Source organism: Acanthaster planci, linkage group LG02 (genome assembly GCF_054643075.1).
Source record: "Acanthaster planci isolate LZ-2023a linkage group LG02, COTS_SCS, whole genome shotgun sequence".
NCBI classification, from domain to species: Eukaryota; Metazoa; Echinodermata; class Asteroidea; order Valvatida; family Acanthasteridae; genus Acanthaster; species Acanthaster planci.
In genome coordinates this window covers 35522898-35546971 of record NC_141778.1, presented here as the reverse complement: position 1 = coordinate 35546971, position 24074 = coordinate 35522898, and the positions used below count along the sequence as shown (strand labels likewise).

The 24074-nt window shown below is 39.9% G+C and overlaps 2 protein-coding genes across 6 annotated transcripts in view; both read right to left on the bottom strand.

Annotated features, from left to right (window-relative positions):
• Positions 1-408, bottom strand: part of LOC110985905 (uncharacterized) — a 13442-nt gene extending 13034 nt beyond the window's left edge. The window contains exon 1 of one of the 2 annotated variants that reach the window (XM_087133055.1): positions 270-408. Coding sequence is in view for 1 of the 2 variants with exons in the window: in XM_022247355.2 (XP_022103047.2) it covers positions 149-392 (244 nt within the window). In the remaining variant the exon portion in view is untranslated. Of the gene's footprint in view, positions 1-148 lie in introns of both variants that reach the window. The other variant, XM_022247355.2, reaches the window with a different exon arrangement.
• Positions 400-24074, bottom strand: LOC110985911 (mitochondrial ornithine transporter 1-like). 4 transcript variants are annotated; one of them, XM_022247367.2, is made up of 7 exons: positions 23532-24074; positions 14018-14195; positions 10963-11359; positions 9623-9795; positions 8967-9125; positions 6767-6883; positions 400-534 (listed from the first exon to the last, which is right to left on the bottom strand). In XM_022247367.2, exons 2-7 carry the CDS (start codon positions 14157-14159, stop codon positions 503-505), a joined length of 1020 nt encoding a protein of 339 aa, XP_022103059.2. In that variant the 5' UTR covers positions 14160-14195; positions 23532-24074; the 3' UTR covers positions 400-502. The 4 variants fall into 4 exon arrangements, 3 of the variants coding, with proteins under 3 accessions (XP_022103059.2, XP_022103060.2, XP_086989184.1); XM_022247368.2 differs by having other exon boundaries at positions 23567-24074; XR_015424348.1 differs by lacking the exon at positions 400-534 and adding an exon at positions 1924-6453 and having other exon boundaries at positions 6696-6883; positions 23532-24068.

Below are 24074 nucleotides of genomic sequence, written 5' to 3'. Positions count from 1 at the left end.
AGTCAAGAATTTTGCTTTTAGATAAGAATGTCTCAAAAGGAAATTGGGCCCGTAATTGGATGAGACATTCACCATTCAGCTATTCAAATCACCTACATGTACATGTACATAAAACTTAATCATTACTCTTGGAAGAAAAGGTTCTTACCTGCTTTTAAAATTGCAATATAAGCGATGGGATATTCAAAACATTTCTCCAGATATATTCCCACAATTGAATCACTAACCACACCCTTGCCATGAAGATGTGTTGCTAAGATATCTGTCACCTCATCTAACTCTTTGTATGACATTGTCTTGCCATCCTCTGCTACTATAGCAACAGCATCGGGGGATATCTTGGCTTGACGCCTGAACATATCATGCAGACATCCTAGTCCTTCGTACTCCATCGTGACTTTACCAAGTCAAATCATCTAGCTGAGAAAAGTTAGCACTGGTCTCTTCAATAACAATGAAGACAACTCAATGAGAAGCTGTTGCTATATAGGATCCTGTGCTTTTATTTGTCACGTGTAGACCAACAGATGAGAGCTGTGTATGAGAGATTAAATAACAGGTTATGCTGTGATAAAATTTATCTGTGTTTGTTCAGAGACTGGGACAACACTGCTGCTTTAAAGTTCAAAGTCCATTCTTGACCTCCATTCCAATTACAAACATTCCAGGATCACCTCAAAGGCACTGCTAACAATTATCTTTGAAGGCTGATAGCAATTCCAGAAATAAATAAATGCACAGTTCTGAATAATTAAACTGGTAGCAATGATACTGAAGTGACAGGATAATGATAGAAAATATGTAGACAACCAGAGGGTCAGTTGTAACTATGCAGACTTTGATTATGATGGTATTGTCAACATGAAGTAAAGCTTCAATGCTTTAGGTCAAGTATCACACCATTCAAATTGTTATGAGATCATTTGCATACAAAGGTGTCCTCCCACCAAATATGGCTTGATGGGGACAAACTTGAAGTCCTCTCTGGACTATTTTGCATAAATATACAGCAACCATGCTGACATTGTTGGATAGTCACATAAGAAGTAACAATGAGTGGGAATCTATGTTTAATTTGATAAATGTTCAAATTCTCCAACACCACCTAAACAGTTGCTGCTGCCACCAACCTTGGTTTATGTACATAGTTCACCTACAATGCACATGATTGGCCCGATGTAGATTGATCGGGGGGGTCAAAATAAGCAATTTTTCTTGTTTTAAATTCAATTTTCACCAAAACAGAAGTTGGATGTCAAAAAGCAAACACACTATGCAATTAGGAGAAATCAATTTATTTGGAGTGTTTAAAACCGAGCGCCAGACCACATCAAACGCGTCAAACCTGGCCAAAAACGGGGCCTGTTTAAACATTTTGGAAATCTGTAAACTTCAGCCTGTTTTTTCTTTTAAAAGTGCAAACATCACACCCTTAACTAACGAGTTAAGGTTAAAAATAAGGAATTCCCAGAGTAGGAAAGAAGGTATTCTATATTTGCAAGCTGCAAACAAGGTTTTTGAAAGGAAGAGTGTAGTATATGCTTTGGGGAAAATTAACGGAAAGGAGGAAATCTGTTACATGTCTGTGCAATGTAGGTCATTAAAAAAAAATGGACGATGGAGTATAAGTTCAAGAAGGTTAGTTGAAAATGCAGGACCTGTGTAGGATGTTGCCTCCATACATGATGATCAATAATGGTTACACTTGACAGGTAAAAAATCCTTATATAGAAATGGAAATGCAAGCATGCTCAAAATAAAATGGAAGGTTCGTGAAAATCACCGTATTTGCAAGTGATGTTCAAAACCGTATGACGTGGCAGGGCAGTTACTGGTATCTCCAAGTTGAACAAACATGAATTAATAATCTAACCAATATCACAAACTGATCAACTAAAACGTGTAAAGAAATGACAAGAAGTCTTCTACACGTCTAAATATGACCCAATTTATTTAATTGCTCGTTTAAAATTACTGCATTCTTTGACTTTGCATTTTCAAGAAGAGAGAGAGAGTGGCCTTATGGGAGCAGATCAGAGGCATGACAAAAGTGGGATCAAAGGGGATGCGGGTCACATTACCTCAAACAGATACATGTAAGGTTGTATCTAAGTTTGTAGCAAAGGCCATTCAGTCTGACCAATACCCGCCTTCCTTCACGACAACATATTTGAGTAATAAATTGGAACTTTGATATATATACAGATTGTGAAATGAAACAAAATGATAAATGCAGTCATCAAAAGTAAGTCTGAGCTCTGAGCTGGATATACCAGGCAAGATATGGGATGGAGGGGTACCCCCTTACCTGTCCAATCCCTATTCACACTCTAGACTATTGTTACCTAACACATCCCCCTAGAAGTCTGTGAAGAATTCCTGAGTCTCTGATCAAACAATGACCAACACAAAGGCGGGGGGGGGGGTTCTCTCTGTCCCACATCTTGCTTTAAATGGAGCTGGACCAAGATAGGGTACAATTTTCCAATCAACAGAGGCTCCTTATAAGTAGTTACTACATGTATGCTATCACTGTTCAGGAACGACTATGAAACACAAGCACTCCAGTCGCATCACTACCGGCAACAAAATGAACACTCCCAACCAACATGGCTCTTTTCAACCAATGAGGGGATGCTTCTGTTGGGGGCAGATTGCTTCCTGGACTCACTGTTTCCACCTGTCCAGATGTCAACTCAGTATAGAGGAACTGCCATTTGATATAGGATGTTTAGTTTCTTGGAAATTTCTACTACACTCATCTCTCATGATAACAAAGTTATAACATGTCTCCTTATGACACAGACTTTATCATGAAATGGAGTGGAAAACAAAAAACCATAAGAATTCAAGAAATTAGGATTCTCAAAATCTGTTCTTTATAACAGTGTTTTGTTATAACAGTGTAACAGAGTCAAATGTATTACCAATAGAGGGGGCACCTAGTGGTGAATAAACACCATGTCAGTAAACCATATCATCCTCCACAAAGATTTTTGGCTCTAAATGTCATCTTGTTATGGACCAAATTGGTCTTGATAGTGCAATCTTTACTGTTGGAGTGAATTTTGAACCTTCATCGCTAATGTATAAAAACTGGTATTCATGTGAAATATATAACAAGGGTAATGAGGCATTAATGGGTTAGTACATGTACATCATCGTATGAGCTTGAAGATTGCTGGTGTGGTTTATCAGCTTTCCATTAACTACATTATTTGCATCCCTGCACTTGGAGACAGCAAAACAAAAGCTTCCAACCTTCCATGTGTGAGACGAACCCACTGACAGGTGACTTGTCCCCCAAAACCAAACATGCCATTACAATGGAGTTTGTGCAATGTAGGTGCATGTAGATCAATGTTTTTTCATAATGAAAGCCAATATTGAGAATTTTTTTAATTTTTCAATTCGTTATTTCTCTAGTTATCTAAAACATGCGTTGGATATCAGTCCAGACTTTGCTACGATATGGTGGGTTGATTTTTCCCCCTTTGTTTTAAATTTTAACATTAGATGACTACCGTATCTTGAAAACAACAAAATTCTTTGGAATGATTCTTCACGAAAGGATGAAATCTTATACTACTCCATTTCAGTCTTACAATGAATACTGTAAACATGCACAAGTGGAATTAGTCCACTGCAGCATTTTTTGTCATGTTTTTCTTTGGGGGTGTTATTTCAAACAAAATCAAGCTACTATTAACTTGTGTAAAAAATCTGCAATTCACAAACTTGGGTCTTATGTCTACCCTCTTTGGGAATGACCTCTTTAATACACTCTGCAATTTCAATTGATAGTTATCCAAAATCAAGCAAATAAAACATAAAAACGGAGAAAAAAAATCCACGCTGATTAAAAGAAGTGAGAAATACACTTAATGGCATCAAGTGCTGAAAATAAATAACAGAATAACCAAAAAGAGAAGGGCAATTCCAAGCAAAGGTGACAAAGTGTTAAACGCAAACACAAGATTTGCAAACATGAAGGTGAAATAAAATGGAATAGTACATTTGTTGCTAAGGGTTTGGAAATTTTTTATATATATTAAGTATTAACATTGATGAGCTCGGCAGCGGAATACCACATTGGCACTTTTACATGGAATTGCCTAAAAATCACTTTAAATTTTAACAGAGTCAATGTACTACTGGTTAGGAACTCTTTAAAAAACATGCAACCTGAAAATTTCCTCTCTTTGTTTTGAATATATCTGAACGATGAAACCTTGTCTTAAAAAGTTACAATTAATATAATTATATAACATACTATAATTTCCTTCGATTTTCAGCCTATCAACAGCATGAACAATGATTTCAATGGTAATTAAAATATATTTTAGGTGCCAATCAAAATTTTTGATATATTCTATTTTCTATTTTGCATTTTTTTTTCAAAATATGGACGGCCTGGCATTTTTTATCCTAGCAGAATATTTGCCTTCGAGAAAGATTCTGCTGGAATCGAAATGTCAGGCCCTCCATATTTTAAGATTTGTATGTTAGGTCACTGTAGTGGAGCAAGCAGTTTGCAGCAGTTTTGTATTACATATCCTTGGATACTTTTTTAAGTAGTGGGTGGGTTAAGGTCTAAAACTGAAAATCAAAATTCCAATTTCATAAAAAAAGAAAAAGAAATTGATTTTTTGACTTGCGTGAACTATGACCTTTTTCAACTTTGCTCCCAGTAACAGATAGAATGACCTGTACATCATCAAAGTAAAACGTTCATGGGTGAAGGAGCATTTCATTGGACTTAGAAGCCAGGCATTTGAAGTGGTCTTACAACGGCAGCGGGGTACCAGCTTTCACACCACAGGCATTTATTATCAGTTGCTTTCACCACTGGATTTTGAATTCAAGACTACAAGGAAAGCAACGTGGATCGCCACTACATGTATGTATGTGCTGCATGCACAATAACTCAGTACCGAGCTTATTTTGCATTATCCGAGCAGTGCTAAAATTAATGTAACAGCATAAAACCAATGCACAAGTGCACCTGCACTGTACAGCATAATCTGACGGCAAACACATCCATGAGCCATCCAAAATTGTTTGAATTTTTCCGTAAATATTTTTGAAGATGAGGGTGTAAAGAGTCAAATATAAAATGTCTGTCATAATTGGTTAATTGCAAACTCTGCAGGCTTCCTCGCAAATGTGAAGCATCTTGTATCGGGCAAGTTGTGTGGAAGACTACATGCATGGTGAACTGGTTCCTACGGCTACAAATAGCAAGAATGACGTGGAATGGCCAGGAACCAGTGGCCCCTATGACAACATAAATAATGCATACTGAACTTTGACAAATTGAAAACGAGAAATGATCAAAAACTTGAGAAATATCTTGGTGAGTTAGTTCACAAATTACATTGCTTTTCATGAATCAGTAGTTTTTAATTTCATGTATTTATGTCAAGGTCTCAGTGCAAATATTTTCAGCGATTCAGTGAAGCCTGATTTTCTGTTGGACCGTTACCAGGCTTAAGGAGTGAAGGCCGGTCCAGGAAGGCAACCCATTTCAGCTGATGCACCGTTGCATATAACCGGAACCAACAAATCACTGGTCAATATTTTGCATGTCTTATCTGGGATGTAATATTTCAACTTGAAAATGCTTTAATGATCAATCACATTGCATTGGTTATTGGTTATTTAACAGGGAATTGGTCATTATTACCCATATTATGACTAATGTGGCAACTTCTCTTCGCATTAAAAAAAAAAATTGTCATTTTTGGGAGTTAAAGTTCTACCATGAGAATGCGGGAGTTAAAAAAAAAGCATTGATGAGGGCGGCAAATAAATTTGGCGATTTGATGATGTCATAATATGGCTCTCATTCCCCCAGAGTTTCTTGACCTTGCAGCCATAATAAGTGGCTTTATAGCACAATAACAGAGAAAAAATGCGTAAAGTAAGTTAGATGTAATTCTGGGCAAATGACTGCAGCCATCTGCCTGGAATTCATCACTACCTTACTCTGATTCAAATTGGGACTGTTCAACGTTATCATAAGATCCAGTGTTGATCAACATTGTCGATGGAAAGGTAATTCCAAGTTGCTCTCACTGTCCTACCTCTTTTAATTTACAATTAAGTGCGAGCAAGTACAGCGCTCATGCACGCAGGCTCGTTTGCCTCGAAGTAATGATAGTCATATAATTGCAGAGCCATAGTGTGACGTCATCAAAACAGGCTTCTACTGGATGCTCCACACAACTTTTGTTTTCAGTTTGCCTGATATGATGAAGGACTTCAACTTTTGATTTTGACATCAGTAACAACCTTTATTTGGCTTTTACCAATTGAGACTATTTAAAATATAACTAAATTTCATAAAAAATTGAAATTTGTGAATTACCAATGTGACTGATCTTTAAACGAGAGTGCTGTAACTAAAGTTAAATGTACACGGTCAATGACAGACCGCGGATGCAAAAAGATCACTTTTATATTGAGAAGAACATTATATCAGGGAGTGCTGTAACAGGAATTTGTATGTGCGGTCCCAACATGGCATTCCCCACCATGCATGTTATAATACGGAATGAAAAAATTCATTTTTTAATTGAAAAAGGGTGTATGGGTCAGAGAAATTTTAAAGCATCTACAATTTTGAAGGGCCCGTTACGCATGGGTTTTTTCCTTTTTATACTTATATTATGGCTTACAAGACACTGCCAAATTAATTGTCATTAATTATTGCCTATATGAAAATGTTGTTGATGACCTGAACGATGACATCACAATGCCCAACCTGGTCTGTGTAGCATCATCTGTTTTCTGCTCCATTCATAGGTGAGAAACAATGCAGCATTAGCAGGGAATGCTCGTAGAACACAGGGACCCAGACCAGAATAGAGCTTCAAAAAACCTGACAGCACAAAGTCAAAACAAAACCAGCACACAAAATACATTTATTTGTTTCATTTTTGCTCATTATGACTCAAATTTGAAGCCCCCATCAATGTGGGCATGCTTCATTCAATGGAAATCCCAAAGCAGAGAATATACTCTGACACTCTGTCTACTATTTGGTCTTCCAAAATGTTACGATGTATTATACTGTTCAACCCACAGAATTTGGTGTGTATCAATACTGTTGCAACTGGATACTTCAAATCAAATGTTTAAAACTTATTCAGTCTTCTACTCCTGCAAAGGTCATTCATAAAATTTTAACAATTTAATTTGAAAACATCAGTTTTGCAGAGTCAAATCCAAAAAGTAAGGGCTTAGGAACTTTAACTATTTGCAGATGCAAGTATTATACACTGACTCAGTCTCAAGCATGGTACAGTAGACTCTTGTTATTACAAAATCCGTGGGACCACGTAGAAACGTTTGTTGTATCCAAAATTTGTTGTACGCAGAACGCAGTGCAATGGCTTCAGTGCATATGCACGTGTATGCACACACGAATGCGTGGTTGATGTTATATCAAAAAGATCTCTTGGTTGTAATTAATCAAATATACATCCATTGTGATGTTTGTGACGTTTGTGTAATCAATGTAAAAAATCGTTGATTTTTGAATCGCTTTTTACGCTTGTCATGACAACAGGAAACTGGCAAACGATGTCTGTACATTGCGTTGTAAGCGTGCGTGATGCATCTGGAGGGGTGAGCCATTAGCCTTGTGCTGTGGAAATTCTGTAGAAACATGCTCGTTGAGTATGAGCAGTACATCTTCAAATTATACACATGAACACAGAAAACACAAACGTAAGACATGAAATCAATTTTTGTGAATGAGCCAGCAGAAAAATTTGTGAGGGCAGTGTTTTTTTTAACTTGCAACTGTAGAGCTGCATTTGTATACAATGTTTGTGTACATGTAGTGGAATTTTAGCGACCCTCTTTGGCAGGAAAGGTACATTGACTGGTTGCCGCATTTCCCTTGTGCCTTCTTTGGCAACGGTTCGGCCCGGCGGAAACCAGTGTAATGCACTGCGCCCATGTTTTCACCACCGGGATTCACAAACACTCGTTATAAATGGGTCGTCACCAATGGTTTTTCCAGGCAATTGAGTCATGAAAAACCATTGGTTTTAACAGGAATTTTGTTCAATGCAATTTCGCTGTAACAGATTTTTTCCCCATAGAAACGTGCACGTTTTCGCCGTGACCACAGACTTGTGTTTGTTATAACCGAAATTTCATTATGGCCGATTTCATAACTAGAGTCGACTGTATTATTATTGGCAAGATACAACAGCTGCTTTTAACCTGCCATGTGACATATCAGAGGGCCTTTAGCCAGCCATGTGACATATCAGAGGGCCTCTAACCAGCCATGTGACATATCAGAGGGCCTTTAACCAGCCATGTGACATATCAGAGGGCCTTTAACCAGCCATGTGACATATCGGAGGGCCTTTAACCAGCCATGTGACATATCGGAGGGCCTTTAACCAGCCATGTGACATATCAGAGGGCCTTTAACCAGCCATGTGACATATCAGAGGGCCTTTAACCAGCCATGTGACATATCAGAGGGCCTTTAACCAGCCATGTGACATATCACATATCACATATTACGATAACATCTTTTTCATACTAGGTGGTCAACTTGGGGAATCAGGTTGGCAAAATAGTTCTTTCCTCGCCTACCACCTCTGCAGCCCAGGTTCAATTCCCACCTCAGTCCACATATGAATTGGGTTTTCAGTTCCTACCTGACTCCGTGGGTATTACCAAGAATATTCTTCTGGGATTTTCCTCCCACCTCTAAAACTGTAACTACTTCTCATTGTCTCCTCTCTCTAGATGCGGACATTTGGCAGCTGCCTGAGGCCCCCTTTGTATACAATTCAGTCAACCATGTTTAATGTCTTCAGTGTGCAATGCATTTGAGCATATCCGTATGAAATTTGCGCTTTATAAATGAATTAGTACTACTATTAACTTTATTGCCTGTAACGTCTGGCTACGGCACAAATGAGATGTTTGCTTACCTTCTTTCCTAATAATATCCATGGTAACTGAGAGAAAGCCTGGCATTTTCTCTGTGACAGACCTGACTTGTATCCTAGATTTGACAAGATCTACTGGATATATGGCTGTCCATAGACCAGCTCCAGCCATGCCACCACAAACCATTTGACGTAATGGACCTGGGTAGTACACAAAGAACAAATAATGTTGCAAGAGGAGAAAAAAGGGCAGGAAACTTTGTACATGTACATTAGGCAAACAAGACAGGGAAAGTGAGCCATGTTTATGATAAACTTACCTACTGTTCAAACTAAGAATGATTTTACAGGGCTTGGTAATGTTTCGTGATGTACATATAAACACATAGTCATGCTGAAGGACAAGATACAGTGTTTAGATTTGTTCCCTCCAGAAACACTGTCTCTCTCTTTTACAATAGGAATGCAACTGCATGTCTGTATAAATCTTGGTGTTTCATTTGAAGTAATATAAACTTGAACAGAAAATCAGAAAAGGCCATTTGAAATTTGTTGAGTTTGCATTTTGCATTGGATTTAGAATTTCAAAATCAAGAGACGAAAGGAAGATGGACATGTACAACATCTTTATTTCTCCAGCATCAAGAGACGACATTATTTTTAGGTAATCCGGGGTATGAAATTCCAGGTATACCTACTCAAATCATCCTTGCTAGTTCCTGCTGGGGTAAGCACAGCTCTTGAGATTTCATAGAAGAAGAAGAAAAAGAAATAGCCTGGCATCTCCCGTACCCACGTGCTTGTTAAACCTTGGAAGAGTCCTAAGATGCCTTCATTCCTGAGGATATTCTTGGTTATTTGCCAAGGTCCTCTAAAAACAAAATAAATGAACTAGATGTTTTAAAGTACAGTGAGCACTTCGCTCCAAAATTTTGTGTAGCAAATTTGCTACATGTATGCAATTTTTTCCGCATAGCAAAAAAATTGATTTTTATGTAGCAATCAATTAGTTATGCATAGCAAACATAAAAAAGAGGATTAAAAAGTCAAAACTGAAATTCGGGGCATTTTGGTGGGTCGAGCGCGGACGATCAACATTTTTTTAATGCAGCCTAAGAATAACAAAGAAAGGTACAGATTGAGGAAGACCAAGGTTGGTGAACTTTGTCATACATCGTAGTCTAGGGACTTTGGTTATTGAATTCGACTTTATTCTAAGTCAGAAAAAATCATGTAACAATACACCTGCAGCCATGTGTGCATGCTATTGGCCCTGGTCAGTAAGCCTACGCCTTCCACAACAGGCTTCCACAGCTACAGCTAGGTCTATAATTAGTGTGTCTCTGCGTATTTCAAATGGAACAGACACAGACCTACAATCCTGGACAAAATTGTTGGGACACTTAGCAATAGCCATACTCTCTCCAGCCCCCTGCCCCAGTCAATGTTGTCGTGTCTAGCCGGAGCACAGACCACGCCCACAGACCCAACATTGAAAGGGTGTCTGGGGGCTGGAGGCCCAACAAGATTTGTTCAGGATTGTAGATCACTCTAAACCAGATTTATGCGGTGCTGAAGTCTGGTTGGCAGTCCATCTACTGAGTATCTTTCAGTGACGCTGCCAAATACTCAGTATAAATAACTTAGAAGCATATGGGGTGTAACAAATATAATTACAACCTTGTTAGGGTTGCATAATGGGTATCCCAATTAAGCAAACATGTACATGTGAGCTCATGTAAAAACCCCTCAAGTACAAAGCTTGTGATAATGGAAATAAAGGCAATATTTACAAAACGCTTGTATGTTGCACTTGTTGTTTTAACCCATGTACAACAGTCCTCTTGTTCTAAGTGGGACATTTTAGGAACATACAGTTTGTTCTTGGAACATGTTGAGTGGGCCTTCCATTATGACAACCTTTGCCCTTACACAAGCTTATTACAACAGGAAGTACTGAGGAAATTTGTCTTCATCAAAGTCTGATAACAAGTTTGAAATAAACTCATAAAATAAGACATTAATCTGACTAACTTACATTCTCTGTGTTTGTTTCTGAGAGGTGGCCATGACCTCTGTCATAGCTTGTAGACGACATTTGACAAGCTCCGTTGGACAAAGGACAAGCGATGAAAAGAAGCCAGCAACAAACCCTGATGAGGCATTCTGAATAACTGACAAATTTTCTATATTGTCTGTTCCCGAGAGGCGACACACAAACTTCTGACAGAGTCCATAGCATAAGAATAAGACGGATGTTTCTCCAACATTAGCTGCCATTGCAGGAAGAGTGCCCCGAAACAAACCTGGAATCCCCTCTTTCTTGAAGATCTGTCCACAACATCTCATAGCACTGGGGTAGAGATTGGGGTAGGTCTGGAGCTTGACTTTGACTGTATCAAAAGGTTGACCAACTAAGACACATGCCACACCACCTGTTAACAACAAAAATATGACAAACATGGGCAAAACAAGTAAACTAATGTCTCTACAAATTGAGGTTGATTGATCTTTGAGCTGGTCATAGAATACATGTTGTACCAAACCTGTCCCACACTGCAGATGCAAAGTAATTATGGACAGGTTTATTGCTAATTGGAGTCAGGTCACGTAACAGGTGTCTCTTTTGTTTGCAAATGGACCACCATTTGGTAAGGGCAGCAAAAGATTGCAGAAAGTTTACCTTTTGTTGGCAATGGCTTTTGCCTCAAAATGCACATTTCTTTATTCAATGTTGAAACTGAAGTCATCTTTTGATTTATTCATTATTTAGAATTCAATATTTGCAGGAGGTATTTCAAAATGTTTGTGATTGCATGTAATATTTCAGTTTTGTACACACAGGCCAGGCATACTTTCAGGGTTGGCAAAAATGACACTTGTTGCATCGCAAAAGGTTTCATCGCAAAAGAAAGGTTTGTGTAAATACCAAGTTGCTACTATCAGCATGGGCAAACCTCACTAATTTATATGTTGCATTGATAGACAAATTGTTACAATGAGTTTGTTGTAGGCAGAGGTTCTCAATCCTTGCACATCAGCACAATGCCAGCAGATGAACAGGCCTGGAACATCAGTTTCTATTTAACAATTGTTGAATGCAGCACTGTGGTGTGGTGTATCACTAGTGCTGCAGCCGAACTGCCGAACTGAATAAAAATTCATAAAACATGGCACTTTTGAAACGGACTGAACCGAACCGAACCAAACTGGTCAGTTCGAATGTTCGGCTTTAACATGGCATGACATACCCTTATGTAGCATATTAGGCCAATGATGTCAAAATTGGCCATGCCACACAAATTTTGATTGGACGCTGATCACATTCAGATGCGTGCTCAATCAAGGCAACTTTGGAGTAAAAGCCAATTTTGCCAGGCGCAGCAGCACTATCTAGCACACTACCAGATATGGTGCAAGCATTGGCCAAATTAACTTGCCTTTTGTTTGGTCTAAGTTGTAGAATGTATACATGTAGGTTGTAATAGAATTTTGCCAGATTTCTAAGTTATTCGCAAATCTCAAATAACGAAATGCCGTTATCCATTTGAAAAAGACTGATGGAAAATCGCCCCTTTGGCCACGTGGGCGACATTCTCAGACAGAACGCTGACTTGAAACCGAGGTTTTTCAAATATATTGAATGCCATAGTTTGGTAGCTGAATCTATTATGTGAAAAATAACCAAAATACAATTCAATTCAAACCTAGTTTGATCTTGTATCCTGTAAAGGAGGAAACTCTCGTTCGAACATGCTGTTTTTTCTATATTCACATAGCCTAAGATCATTTTATTGAGTCAAGTATGGTCCAAACACAACAACTTTTGGCCGGCAAAACATGGTCAGAAAATGTCACACCTCCGACGCTAACATTCTATGGAATTGTAACTCCTGGTAAACTTTGAGGAAACAGTTTAGAAAAAAAAAATAAAGTTCCTCATGGATGGGGGGCGGAGGAGATTCATTGATATTAATGTATTTTATACACAGAAGTACATGTGCTATGGCATATTCGTAGCAAGCTCTCTGATGTCTCAATGTGCATTGACCATGTACATGTACTTATGTACGTATGATGCACGATATATGGTACGGCTAGGGGGACCCCCTATTGTGTCTTCTTTTGTGTTGATAGAATCTTTGGAATTCCTTTCATCTTTGGAATTCCTTGTACGTACAAGTGTGTACATGTCCAAACCTGAACCGAAGTTCGGCAAAAAATTTTCAAACCGTATCTGAACCGAACCTGAACCTTGGATTGCAGCACTAGATATCATGTTTTGAAAACCCACGGGACACATAGCGCCAGAGGTGAAATGGATACCTGAGGGTGTTTGAAACTTTATTTCTGACATTACAGCAGTCAATTGCTTTGTCATATCTCTCTTATGATTTTTTCCTTGTTTTTCTGAGGAAAATGAAAGGTGACAAAGGAATCTTTGAACATTAGTGGTGCGCAGTCCCTGCATTATTCTGTACACTGTAGGGGCATACATCTAAGTGTGCACGCATATGCATACAATGCTGGCTGATGTGATATCTAACAGTGATGAGTGTGACATGCCCTTATGTCACCCTGTCACATGAGCATTCTGGACCAATGAAAACACGGTATTCAAGACAGAGGTATGACAATAATGACTATTCTCCCCTCCTGTGCATAGAACAACTCATGCACGTACATGTGGGTGGATAAAATATTTTGGGAATCCTGCCTCCCTTTCACATACACTATTGCCATTTATTGGCCCAGAATGATCACATAACAGGGCGACATATATCGCATATCACACTCACCGTGAGTCATCTTATTCTACCAACAGTGCGTGCACGCACACGCGTACATGCCCAAAACAGAAGAGTTTCAGGAAGTTCAAGAATGAACATTTGTGGTCCTTTAGTCAGTTTTGCAGTTTTCGGGCATGCATAGTGCCCTGGGCTTCACCTGGGAGGGGACCTATGAGTCCCTCAGGTCACATCCCACACCACAGCGTTAATTGTTAAATAACCACTTTTGTTAAAAAAAAATCAATTATTTAACAGTCTGGCTGTAATTTGACCCTCTTTACAATGCACTTTAACTAATCTTACCTAAAGCCCCCGCGGTAAAATCTACTGCAGCCTGGTAACTTGCAGCTAGGTTACTACTTGAGGTCGCAGGTCGAAGGTCGCAGCCAGGCATCGGCTTCAGGTCATCTTGTAACCTTTGTTTAGATTGTACACTAGTCTCCATACTGTAGCACTTGGAATTGGTACATGTACTTCAGTGCTGTAAACCAATCACAATAATTAACACAACTTGAATTAGTTAACAATTCATTCCATCAATGGCATCATTATTCCTCTATGATCCTGTATTATTAGACAGTATCTAACTCCTGAACAGCCTCCGGTTATGTCTGATGGAAGGTTTTAAACGTTACATGTATTCATACTACTTCCATGTACAGTGTATATGTCCGTGTATGTCTAGCCACAATTTAGACTGAGCAACACTCGGTTCACTCAGCACGCATCAGTGACCATTCCTTTAACATGGCATGGAACCAATGAAAAAAATGTGAAGTAAAATCCCTGTACAAAATGATGGTTGTAAAGGCACAAACGAAGTAGAAGTGGCAGGAAATCAATCACTAACTGCATAAATGCAATGTCAACTAAAATCATGTTCTAAATACAGGCCAGCTGTGGCACCCTTGAGGGAACATTCCTCTCCAACTGACAATGGGTGCAAGTCTATAAGTGTCTTAGCAATATTTTTTCAGGGTCTAGTTTCTGCGTGAGCACTTTCAAAGTAACAAAGAGACAATGATTGTGGAAGACAGGGAACCATGAAATGTGCAGATGTGAAGGATGAACTCTGGCGAGAAATGAGCAAGTGGAACAGTCTGTGTGTCAGCAATGAAACCAATAAGGCTGAGGCAACTGGGCCCTTGCTCTCTCTTACATGTCTTCAAAATCCTACACGGCCACAAAGTGAAGGAAGCTAATATTTCATTTCACTGGCAGGTAAAACAAAACTGCTGTAAACTGCTTGCTGACTACAATGACCCCAAATACAAATTTAAAAGTATGGAGGGCCTGACGTTTCGATCCTTGCAGAACCTCTCTCAAAGAAAAGGGAAGCCCAAGTGAGCAACCAGAATTGTAGAGAGGAATTTTATTATAAAATGGATTCAAAAAAATATACAAAAATTTGGACAATTTATGTCTGTACAAGAATAGTTAACTTATGGTACTGGTTTGTACAGATCAATATTAGGGTATACATGTTTACAAACAACAGTCAATGCAGGCGATTCACAATAGTGCGCCACCAAGAGTCTGCAACGCGTTGACCAATCACAACGCGCAAAATCTGTTGACCCAATGCGCGTTTGGAAAGGGTCGACAAATTTCGCGCATTGTGATTGGCCAACACGTTGCAGACTCTTGGGGGCGCACTATAGTGAATCGCCTGTATTGTGGCAATAACCGACATTCATGACACTAAGTGATCTCGAGGACCTAGTGGAAATCGGGATTTCAAGATGGAAGGAGGTACATGTGTAAGATGGATGAAACATGCAGCCTTCCACAATCTGTGTCACTCCTGATGCCAACAATCCAGCACCACAAGACTCGCAATGAGAGTGAACACCAAAGAAGGTTTCACAATCGGCAGTACGGTATTCACCAGTGTGAACATGTGAAAATACATGTACAGCAACAATGTGTGATGCAGGCAAAATAGCAAAGACATGTCAGGAGAAACATGTGTTCTCCTCAGAGTTCAGAGCTGTTCTGCCCGAAAAATGTGCATTCTCAAGACAAGGAGACTATTGCCTGGCCAATGCGTAACAGTGTGCCACTGTTGCTAAACTAAAAGCGAAACAATAAACACAATTTGTGTCACCATGGAGGAAGGAGGGTGTGACAAAACGCGGAAGGGCGTTCGCAAGGATGTCTGTGAGAGCACATGTGGCTAAATTTGCATAGCGTCGCATTGAATGTGTTTGTGGAATGCTATCGCCAGAGGGCACACTAACAACGTTGAATGAGCTATGACATGAGGATCAAATTTTATCGAGACTGGAAACTAATGGAAAAGTGTGCAAGAAAGAATGAAAGGTATGTAGTTGAGGGACCTGTTGACCATGAGAGAAATAGGTCGACTGGTCATAATGGGTATGAAGTAAAAATACCATCAGAAGACTGTGACAATTTGACCTCCACTCTCTTGTCACCAAGCTCACATTTGTCCTCTTCTCTATTCAGTGGTTCAAACTATTTGCTAATGTACCTGGAGATGACGTCATGGTGCCCCAGCCGAGCTAGCGGACCATTCACCAAAAAGCATGCAGTGTCTTAACACGTATGCAATGACTGTTTCCTGAGCAGTGCAACATTTAGTGTTGTCTGTATATGGATCCCCTTCCTGATCTCACATTCTCGCTTAATCCTAAGCAGGTGCAAGGACCCTTTTGGAGGTGAATTCAGAGGATTTTGAGTCGGGGTACAACAATGAATGAGTTACTTTGAGTGAAATGAATTAATGAAAGCAAAAGTACATGGAAGAGCCTTGGACTTTACTATCGCTCAACCGTGTCCAAATGTTAAAAAAGGTGATTTGTAGAGTCTGCACATATGTTCACTCCCATGCCCTTGTGCACCACTTAGTTGAGAGTTAGCGCATGCGTACTCCATCACTTTACTGTGGATTTCGAGCCAGGCCACATCGGACATCATTCCTACACTTTTTTCTGTGGATGGACCCATCAAGGTCATATTTGACAAAACACAAGCAAATAAAGTTCACAGAGACAACCTGATAATTGAAAAATGATTAGACATCATTAAACCGCTGTATTATATTAACCCAGTTGCTCAAAATTTGAAACAAATTCTGAAAAAGTGATTTTTACAAAAAATAAACACGATCAGATTTGAAAGAAGATATGTCCACTGTCTTTCCCATTGTAAAACAACTTCTCCAGTTTATCCAAATAAACGAAATAAAAGGTCATGTGTATTAAGACCCAATTAAAATATCGGTAGTATTTTCAATTTATTGTGAAATGAATTATTTTGCTTGAGAATCTTTCGTCCGTAGTAGTGCATTTATACGTTTACATGCATTGATGGAGTACAAGTACATTAACGTGCACATGCACACACATAAATCATGGCCAACTGGTCGACAGAGAGCCAAAATTGAAATTTATCAAACTGACCAAGGGCAATTTGCAATAGCTTTAACATAACATGGTAACCTTTTTCAAACCCTCTTTCAGTTATCAAGATATGCAGGATGTTTGGAAAACTGGAGAACAATTCCAATTTTTGAGTTAAAAATAACCCTTTTTTACGTTTGGAATTGTCACATACATGTACACAGGCATTTTTCACCCTATTTCCTCCCAAACGTCACTTATGATTAACAAGAAACACACCACAAAATGAAATCTGAAGCCTGATTATATTTCTCTGGTATAAATTCAGCAAACTCTGACACAATGTGGAAGATCTCCGCAGATGGATTTTGGTATAGTTGTTTTCTGGCTGGCGTCGCCATTTTAACACGCAACCGAAAGTGACCATGACTTAGCCAAATTTTAGCACATGCGCACAGAATAAGTGGAAGGGGTGAACATACGTGTCCAAATTTTTCAGACTAGCAGGACTAGTAGGCTAGTAGACCTAGTAGGCCTAAGCGGTCATGCTACATGTATTTAGCATCAACATACTCAAGTTGCATCAACAAAGTGTCACCTTGAAAATACCTCCGAAAGATTTAAAAGTGGTTTTTATCAAGTTTTAGAGATGCTACAATCTACCAATGTGTAAGAGAAATGGCAAATTAGCTTCCTGATTCTTGATGGAAAACAAAAGCGTTTTGCAATGTGTGGGGGCCGCCATCTTTCTTTTCTCTGCTGTCCAGGCAAACACAAAATGGTGGCCGGTAGGGCTGCACGAGCAGGCCTGACTTTGTTGCTCAAATTCCACGCTTAAATATCATTTTAGACAAATATTATACATTGAACATGATATGTAGATGCCCGGTTAATATCATAAATATAACATTTTGGCCTTAATGTGCTTTAATAACTTGTTGACACTTTGTTGACGCTTGTTAACATTAAAAATAGCATAACCCTGCCTAAATTAGCCGGGTCATGCTATTTAGCGTCAACAAGCACATTTACACAAATTCTGTTCACTTAGGCTCTTACATACATGTACATGTATCAAATTCAATGTATCATCTGAAATGATATTTGAGTGTTCAGATTTGAGTGACAAAGTCGGGCCTGCTGATGAAGCCTGACCAGCCACCATCTTGTTTTTGCGTTCCCGAGGCAATTTTGATGGCCAAACGCAACGCACACATGTGATGTAAATGGAGTCAATTTTGTGTCCAAAAGAGTGAAAACGCATGAACGCATCGTGTGGGCAACGCACCCAAAAAGGAACATATGGAAATGCACCTTTAGTCACAGAACAGAGAATTTAGAACCAACAATATTTTGGGGTCCAAAAGCGGTTCTAAGAGGGTTTTGTACTTTTATTACTGTTAATTCAGAGTTTGGCTCTGCTGGCCCAGACGGCTGTTGACTGAGTATTGTTTTTATTTTTTGATACAGTCCTTTTAAATTTTTCTTTTATGCCCCTACAAGTAGGTCTTAGTGGTCCAAGTTTGCAAGGGTCCGAGATGATAATTGGTCATAGATGGCATGGGTCCAGGTTGGTTTGGGTCTGAGTTGACCTGATCATGATGAAAACAAAGACAATGAGAATACCCGAGTGCCAAAAAGATCTGCCATGATCAATGGTTCATTTAAAAACACAATTTCAGAAGTTGATGAGTACATCAATCTGGGACAAAGACTTAGTTTGAATAAAGATCAAGATTAAGAACTTCAAAGAAGGACTAAATTAGGTTGGTGCCAATATGGAAAGTTGAGTAACATCATGAGAGAAGATATTCCATTATGCCTGGAAGGGAAGGTGTTTGAACAGTGCATTATCTCATCAATGACCTATGGAGCAGAAAGATGGACACTGACAACCAAACTGGAAAGAAGATAGCTGCAGCACAACATACCATGGACAGGAGTATGCTTGGCAACGGAGAAACAAATGACTGGGTTAGAGAACGAACCAAAACTCTAGACATTTAGGAAATCATTAAACTCAGTAAGTGGCAATGGGCAGGACACCTTAGGAGAAAAGACAACAGATGGAGCTCAATCATAACATCATCGAGACCTACATGTATGGATGGCAAAAGGAACAGAGGCAGACAGTGAACGAGGGGATGAGATGACCTGGACAGATATTGGGGCACTGTTCACTGGCAAGCAGCAGCTACAAACAGAGCAAATTGGCATCAGCATGCTGGGGCTCTAGTCCAGTGTGGACAGATCACGGCCGGCCGATGATGATGACCAGACCCCAACTGCTGGCCTACTGCTGGGGTCGTGTGGTACGCCTACAGGCCCCTTACTACCTGAACAGTCTGCAGGCCTTACCGATTCCTGATGTTTGATGGTTCCGTACGCAAAGGCATTTTGACAAGTGATCCACAATCGTACCAGGGAAAACCTTTGTTTGCGTTTTTTTTTATCAAATCTTCCCCTAAAATGCCCACAGTAATAGATAACCTATATGTACATATACATATGTGTATATGAATATACTGGGCACGTGTGTGCAGTATTTCGTAGTGTGTAGCCTACATTATCTGATGAGCAAAAAATTAACCTTTTCCTACCATCCTGACCTATAAATTCCTTGATGCATGTATACATTCTGAGGCTGTACGTCAGTTGACAAAAAACAGGCAGAGCTTGACAAACGTTTATGTTGCTTTGGATACCAGATCCAATAATTCTGATTACTCTCATTAAAATAATGTATAGGGACATCAGGGAAATCTGTGGTCAGGGAACCACACTAAGGCCAAAAAAAAGACTCCACTTTCTGGTCATGGGCTTGGTCCAAAAGTGGTGCGGTGATGCGGCTTCTTTTTCCCCCTTAGAAGTGACATATACTTTAGAGCGCATGGCCTTGTTACTAAGAGAAGTGTGAATTTACAACTTCAAATTAATAAAAAGACCATAAAATATGACGAGGGGTGATGATTTCTGTCATCCCACTCAAACAAGAGGCTTCAATTCTTGGCAAGACTGAGCTTGTTAAAATACAGTAGCACAGCCACGGGAAAATTAAATGTGAAAAACTAATGTTCAGCTCCAGTTTCCAGTTTTAAATGAAATTCTCATGAGGTAGCAGTATATGACATTCTTTGCACATTGTTTTCTGCTTTAGCTTAGAGGAAACAAGTTGCACGTCAAAAAACAGCCTATAACAAAAAATAGTTCAGCTCCAGAGTTAAAATGAAAATAAACTTCTCATGAGGCAAATGATATACTCTGCACATTGTTTTCTGTTTTAGCTTATAGGAAACAAGTTGCATTTAAAATATTGGGGAAAAAATTCAGCTCAGCAAGTAAAATCTCCTCTCACTCTAATCTACCTATGTTCTTGGCAAGTGACGATGCATGCATGTATGGTTGTCAGAACGCGACGTCCATCGCCACTGCATGCACTGCATGTGTATGTACCGCCACTGCCTCACCGGCACTGAAATAGACTGGCCCCTCACGGTTTGTTGTTTAAAAGAGTCTTCAATTTGTATACATACATGTAAGTAGAACGTAAGACCACTTTGTTTGTCTGGTTCACAGACGTGGGCCCAGGTCTGAATCAATTGGCTACAGCCGGAAATTACACCGAGTACACGTATTTGGCAGCATCCATGGCTAGTTGCCATAGAATCATGCATACATGTAATATCATGCCGCAGCCAACTGATTCGGACACGGCCTTCGTGTAAAAAAATTCTTTATTTTGCCGACTCGCACGTCTACAGCGACGCGCACGGTCACCAGAAACCAAACTTTTTGGGGGGCCTAATGCAGATATGTGCATGTTTTTGAGGTAAAACGGCAGCGTAAATGGTGCAACGAAGAGCTGCCAATGAAGACGAATCAGTGCATGTAGTCTGGTTCCTTGATCTGGAACCATACAAATGTCTTTTATGAAATTCAGTATATCCCCAATGGCTGGGTCTGGTAACAAGACGTGAAACAAAATGGTGTGATGCGGTTGTCTTTTACCCCCAGAACTGTGGGATCTGACATCTGCCCTGCTCCCACAGTTCTGGGGGTAGTCGTTTTTCACCGAATGCGGGTAAAAAATTCTAGTTTTCTTGCTTAAATATTGTCAAAATCTACCTTAAAACGAAGTCATTGTTTGAATGTTATTAGTTTGCTTGAAAGAGTGGACTTCCTTTTCCTTATTGCAGTAGGAACAGGGTGCTAATGTAATTAATGACGTTTTAGATATTATCTATTTATTATTATGGATTTTTTAAGGAAAGATTTGATCAAGAAAGTGCAAACGGAGGTTGTCTGTGGTGGGGCACTTTTCAAAATGCCACTGCGTACAAAACTATCAAACATCAGGAATGAGTATGGCCGACGGGATCAGGTCAACTCAGACCCAAACCAACTCGGATCCATTCCAACTTGGACCCATGCCAACTCGGACCCCGGACCAACTCGGACCCAGGACCAACTCGGACCCACAACCATCTCAGACCCACAACCAACTCGGACCCATGTCAATTCGGACCCACGCCATTTCGGACCCACCTTGAGTCAACTCGGACCCACTGAGTCTTATGGTTGCACTACATCAAATACGCGCCCGTAGACCGAAATAGCGCTGACTCTTGAACCTCGCAAAGAGGTTGGCCTTCATTTTTTTTGCTCGAAATTCAAGATGATTTTTTTTTCCGCTTGAAATTCAAGATTATGGCCAGATTGATCACTTTTCGTTTCAATTTCATGAACTTTTTTATTCGCCTTTTCCCGAATATACCCCCTTAATAGTAGTAAAACTATGCGCTCAGCTCTGAATGTATCCGCCTGCCTCTATCCAAAATAGGCCCGCATTGTGGGGCTTTTTGTGAAAGAAATACTCTGAACCGGAAACAATCAATCCCAAATTCGGGATTTAAATGAATAATTCTATGATCCCTCCTGATAGTGGCAGGTCTTGTTGTAGAAAATAAGAAACCATGGGATCACAAAATATTAATAATGAGCTCGCGAGCAGACATACGACCCTTCAAACCGTCTCCAAGTATAAGCCAATAGGAAATATTCCACACTTTTATTTCAAAATGATTTGATTTGTGTTGTTGGAAATTACCAACCTATTTGCGTTATTTGGACAGTCAGTTAAGGCCTGTATGGATGAATTCCTCCATCTGCCTAAATCTTGCCGGTATTGGGGGGGGGGGTTGGGGCAAGGTGGAGGTGTAAGACTTGCCAGGCCCAAAAAAATTTGAAAAGTGAGGTGGGGGATAACACCATTAGACACTATGGTCAGTGGTCGTGACATTGATGTATATCTGCAGTATCTGTTGTACGTATGCAGTATCTCTTATGTACATCAGAAGGGCCTATCTGTGGCTTTTTATTGAAACAAAAACTTTGGGGGCTGTTTGGTGAAAGTTTATTCGATTTCTGCTGGTGATCTGGAGTGCCAAAAAAAACTTCAGAGTAAGGGGTCAATGATTTGGTACTGTCAATCACACTGCAAAAGCTGCTCCCATTGGTTGTCCCAAGCTCCCACTCCCTGATCATAGGGTTTCAAGAATGGGAGGTGACAAAATCAGTCTTTGTGGTCAATCACGCCGGTACCTCGGAAGCTAATAACCGATTAAGATTCCAGACTACAAGTGGCAAATAAGACATCAAAAGAAATGTGCCTCCATAAAAATACGACGCTTGTCGGTTACTTCTCACTTGTTCCAAGACATCACTGATATCAAATCTTGTCCTGTAAGGTTTTTAACCACCATGCCTGTTCAAACTCAAAAACGGAGAAATTCTGGGAAGCCTGTGTCACAGTTTCCCTGCATAACGTGTAGAGAGGACGTTAAATCTCGCCAGCATGCAGTGCAAAAGTGTCATTTAGTTACCAAATGCTAAAACGTATAAGTGGACAAAATAAAAATTTTCAACAAGTTAATCACGCTCCTGGGGTTGGGTCCAAGTTGACTCATGGTGGGTCCGAGTTGGTCGTGGGTCCGAGTTAGTATTGGGTCCAAGTTGGTTGTGGGTCTGAGTTGGTCGTGGGTCCGAGTTGGCATGGGTCCGAGTTGGTATGAGTCCGAGTTGGTTTGGGTCCGAGTTGGTATGGGTCCGAGTTGGTTTGGGTCCGAGTTGGTTTGGGTCCGAGTTGGCTTGGGTCCGAGTTGGTTTGGGTCCGAGTTGGTTTGGGTCCGAGTTGGTTTGGGTCCGAGTTGGTTTGGGTCCGAGTTGGTTTGGGTCCGAGTTGGTCGTGGGTCCGAGTTGGCATGGGTCCGAGTTGGTTTGGGTCCGAGTTGACTCGAAACCTAGGCACCATAGGATAAACACAACCATGGCATGAAACAGGGTGGAGTCGATAGTCACCCATGTTACAAAAATGGAACATTCTTCTGTCTTCTAGTATTAATGCTAGATCAAATGTAAACAATGAGGTATGGAATCAGAAACAATCATCTTACCAGAACCAGTTCAAAGTGGAAAGAATACAACTTCCATTACAAGCACATCACGACCGCAAAAAACATCTGTCATGTAGTGTACATGTGTAGTATGTATGACCGGTCACCGGTCACGCGCACGCCGATTTGAGTTGAACCGAGTGGTACGCTGGAGGTTCCTCTTGTAAAGAAGGAAGTCTGGATACCAGACCTCAAAGATGTTACGGAAAAGCATTGAATTTACCAGGGAGTGCAAAAGTTGGCGTCTAGATTTTCCGTTGGATTTATAACAGCAAAAGATAAATATATTTTCATTAATAGCGCCCTCTAATGACTCAGTCTTCCTTGTCTTTGTACGAGTTGTAACACTACGCGATGGGAAAAAGCCCCAATACATTTGTCACTGAAAGTTCCTCTTTTAATCTTTGAAATAAATTTTGGTGTTCAATTATTTATGATCCATGGCAAGCAAAGTTTTTCTTACAAATGCACACATTTTTAGGTTCAGGAGTCCAACAGGTGCACTCCTATATAAGCGGTGTCTTCTTGAAATGAGAGCATAGA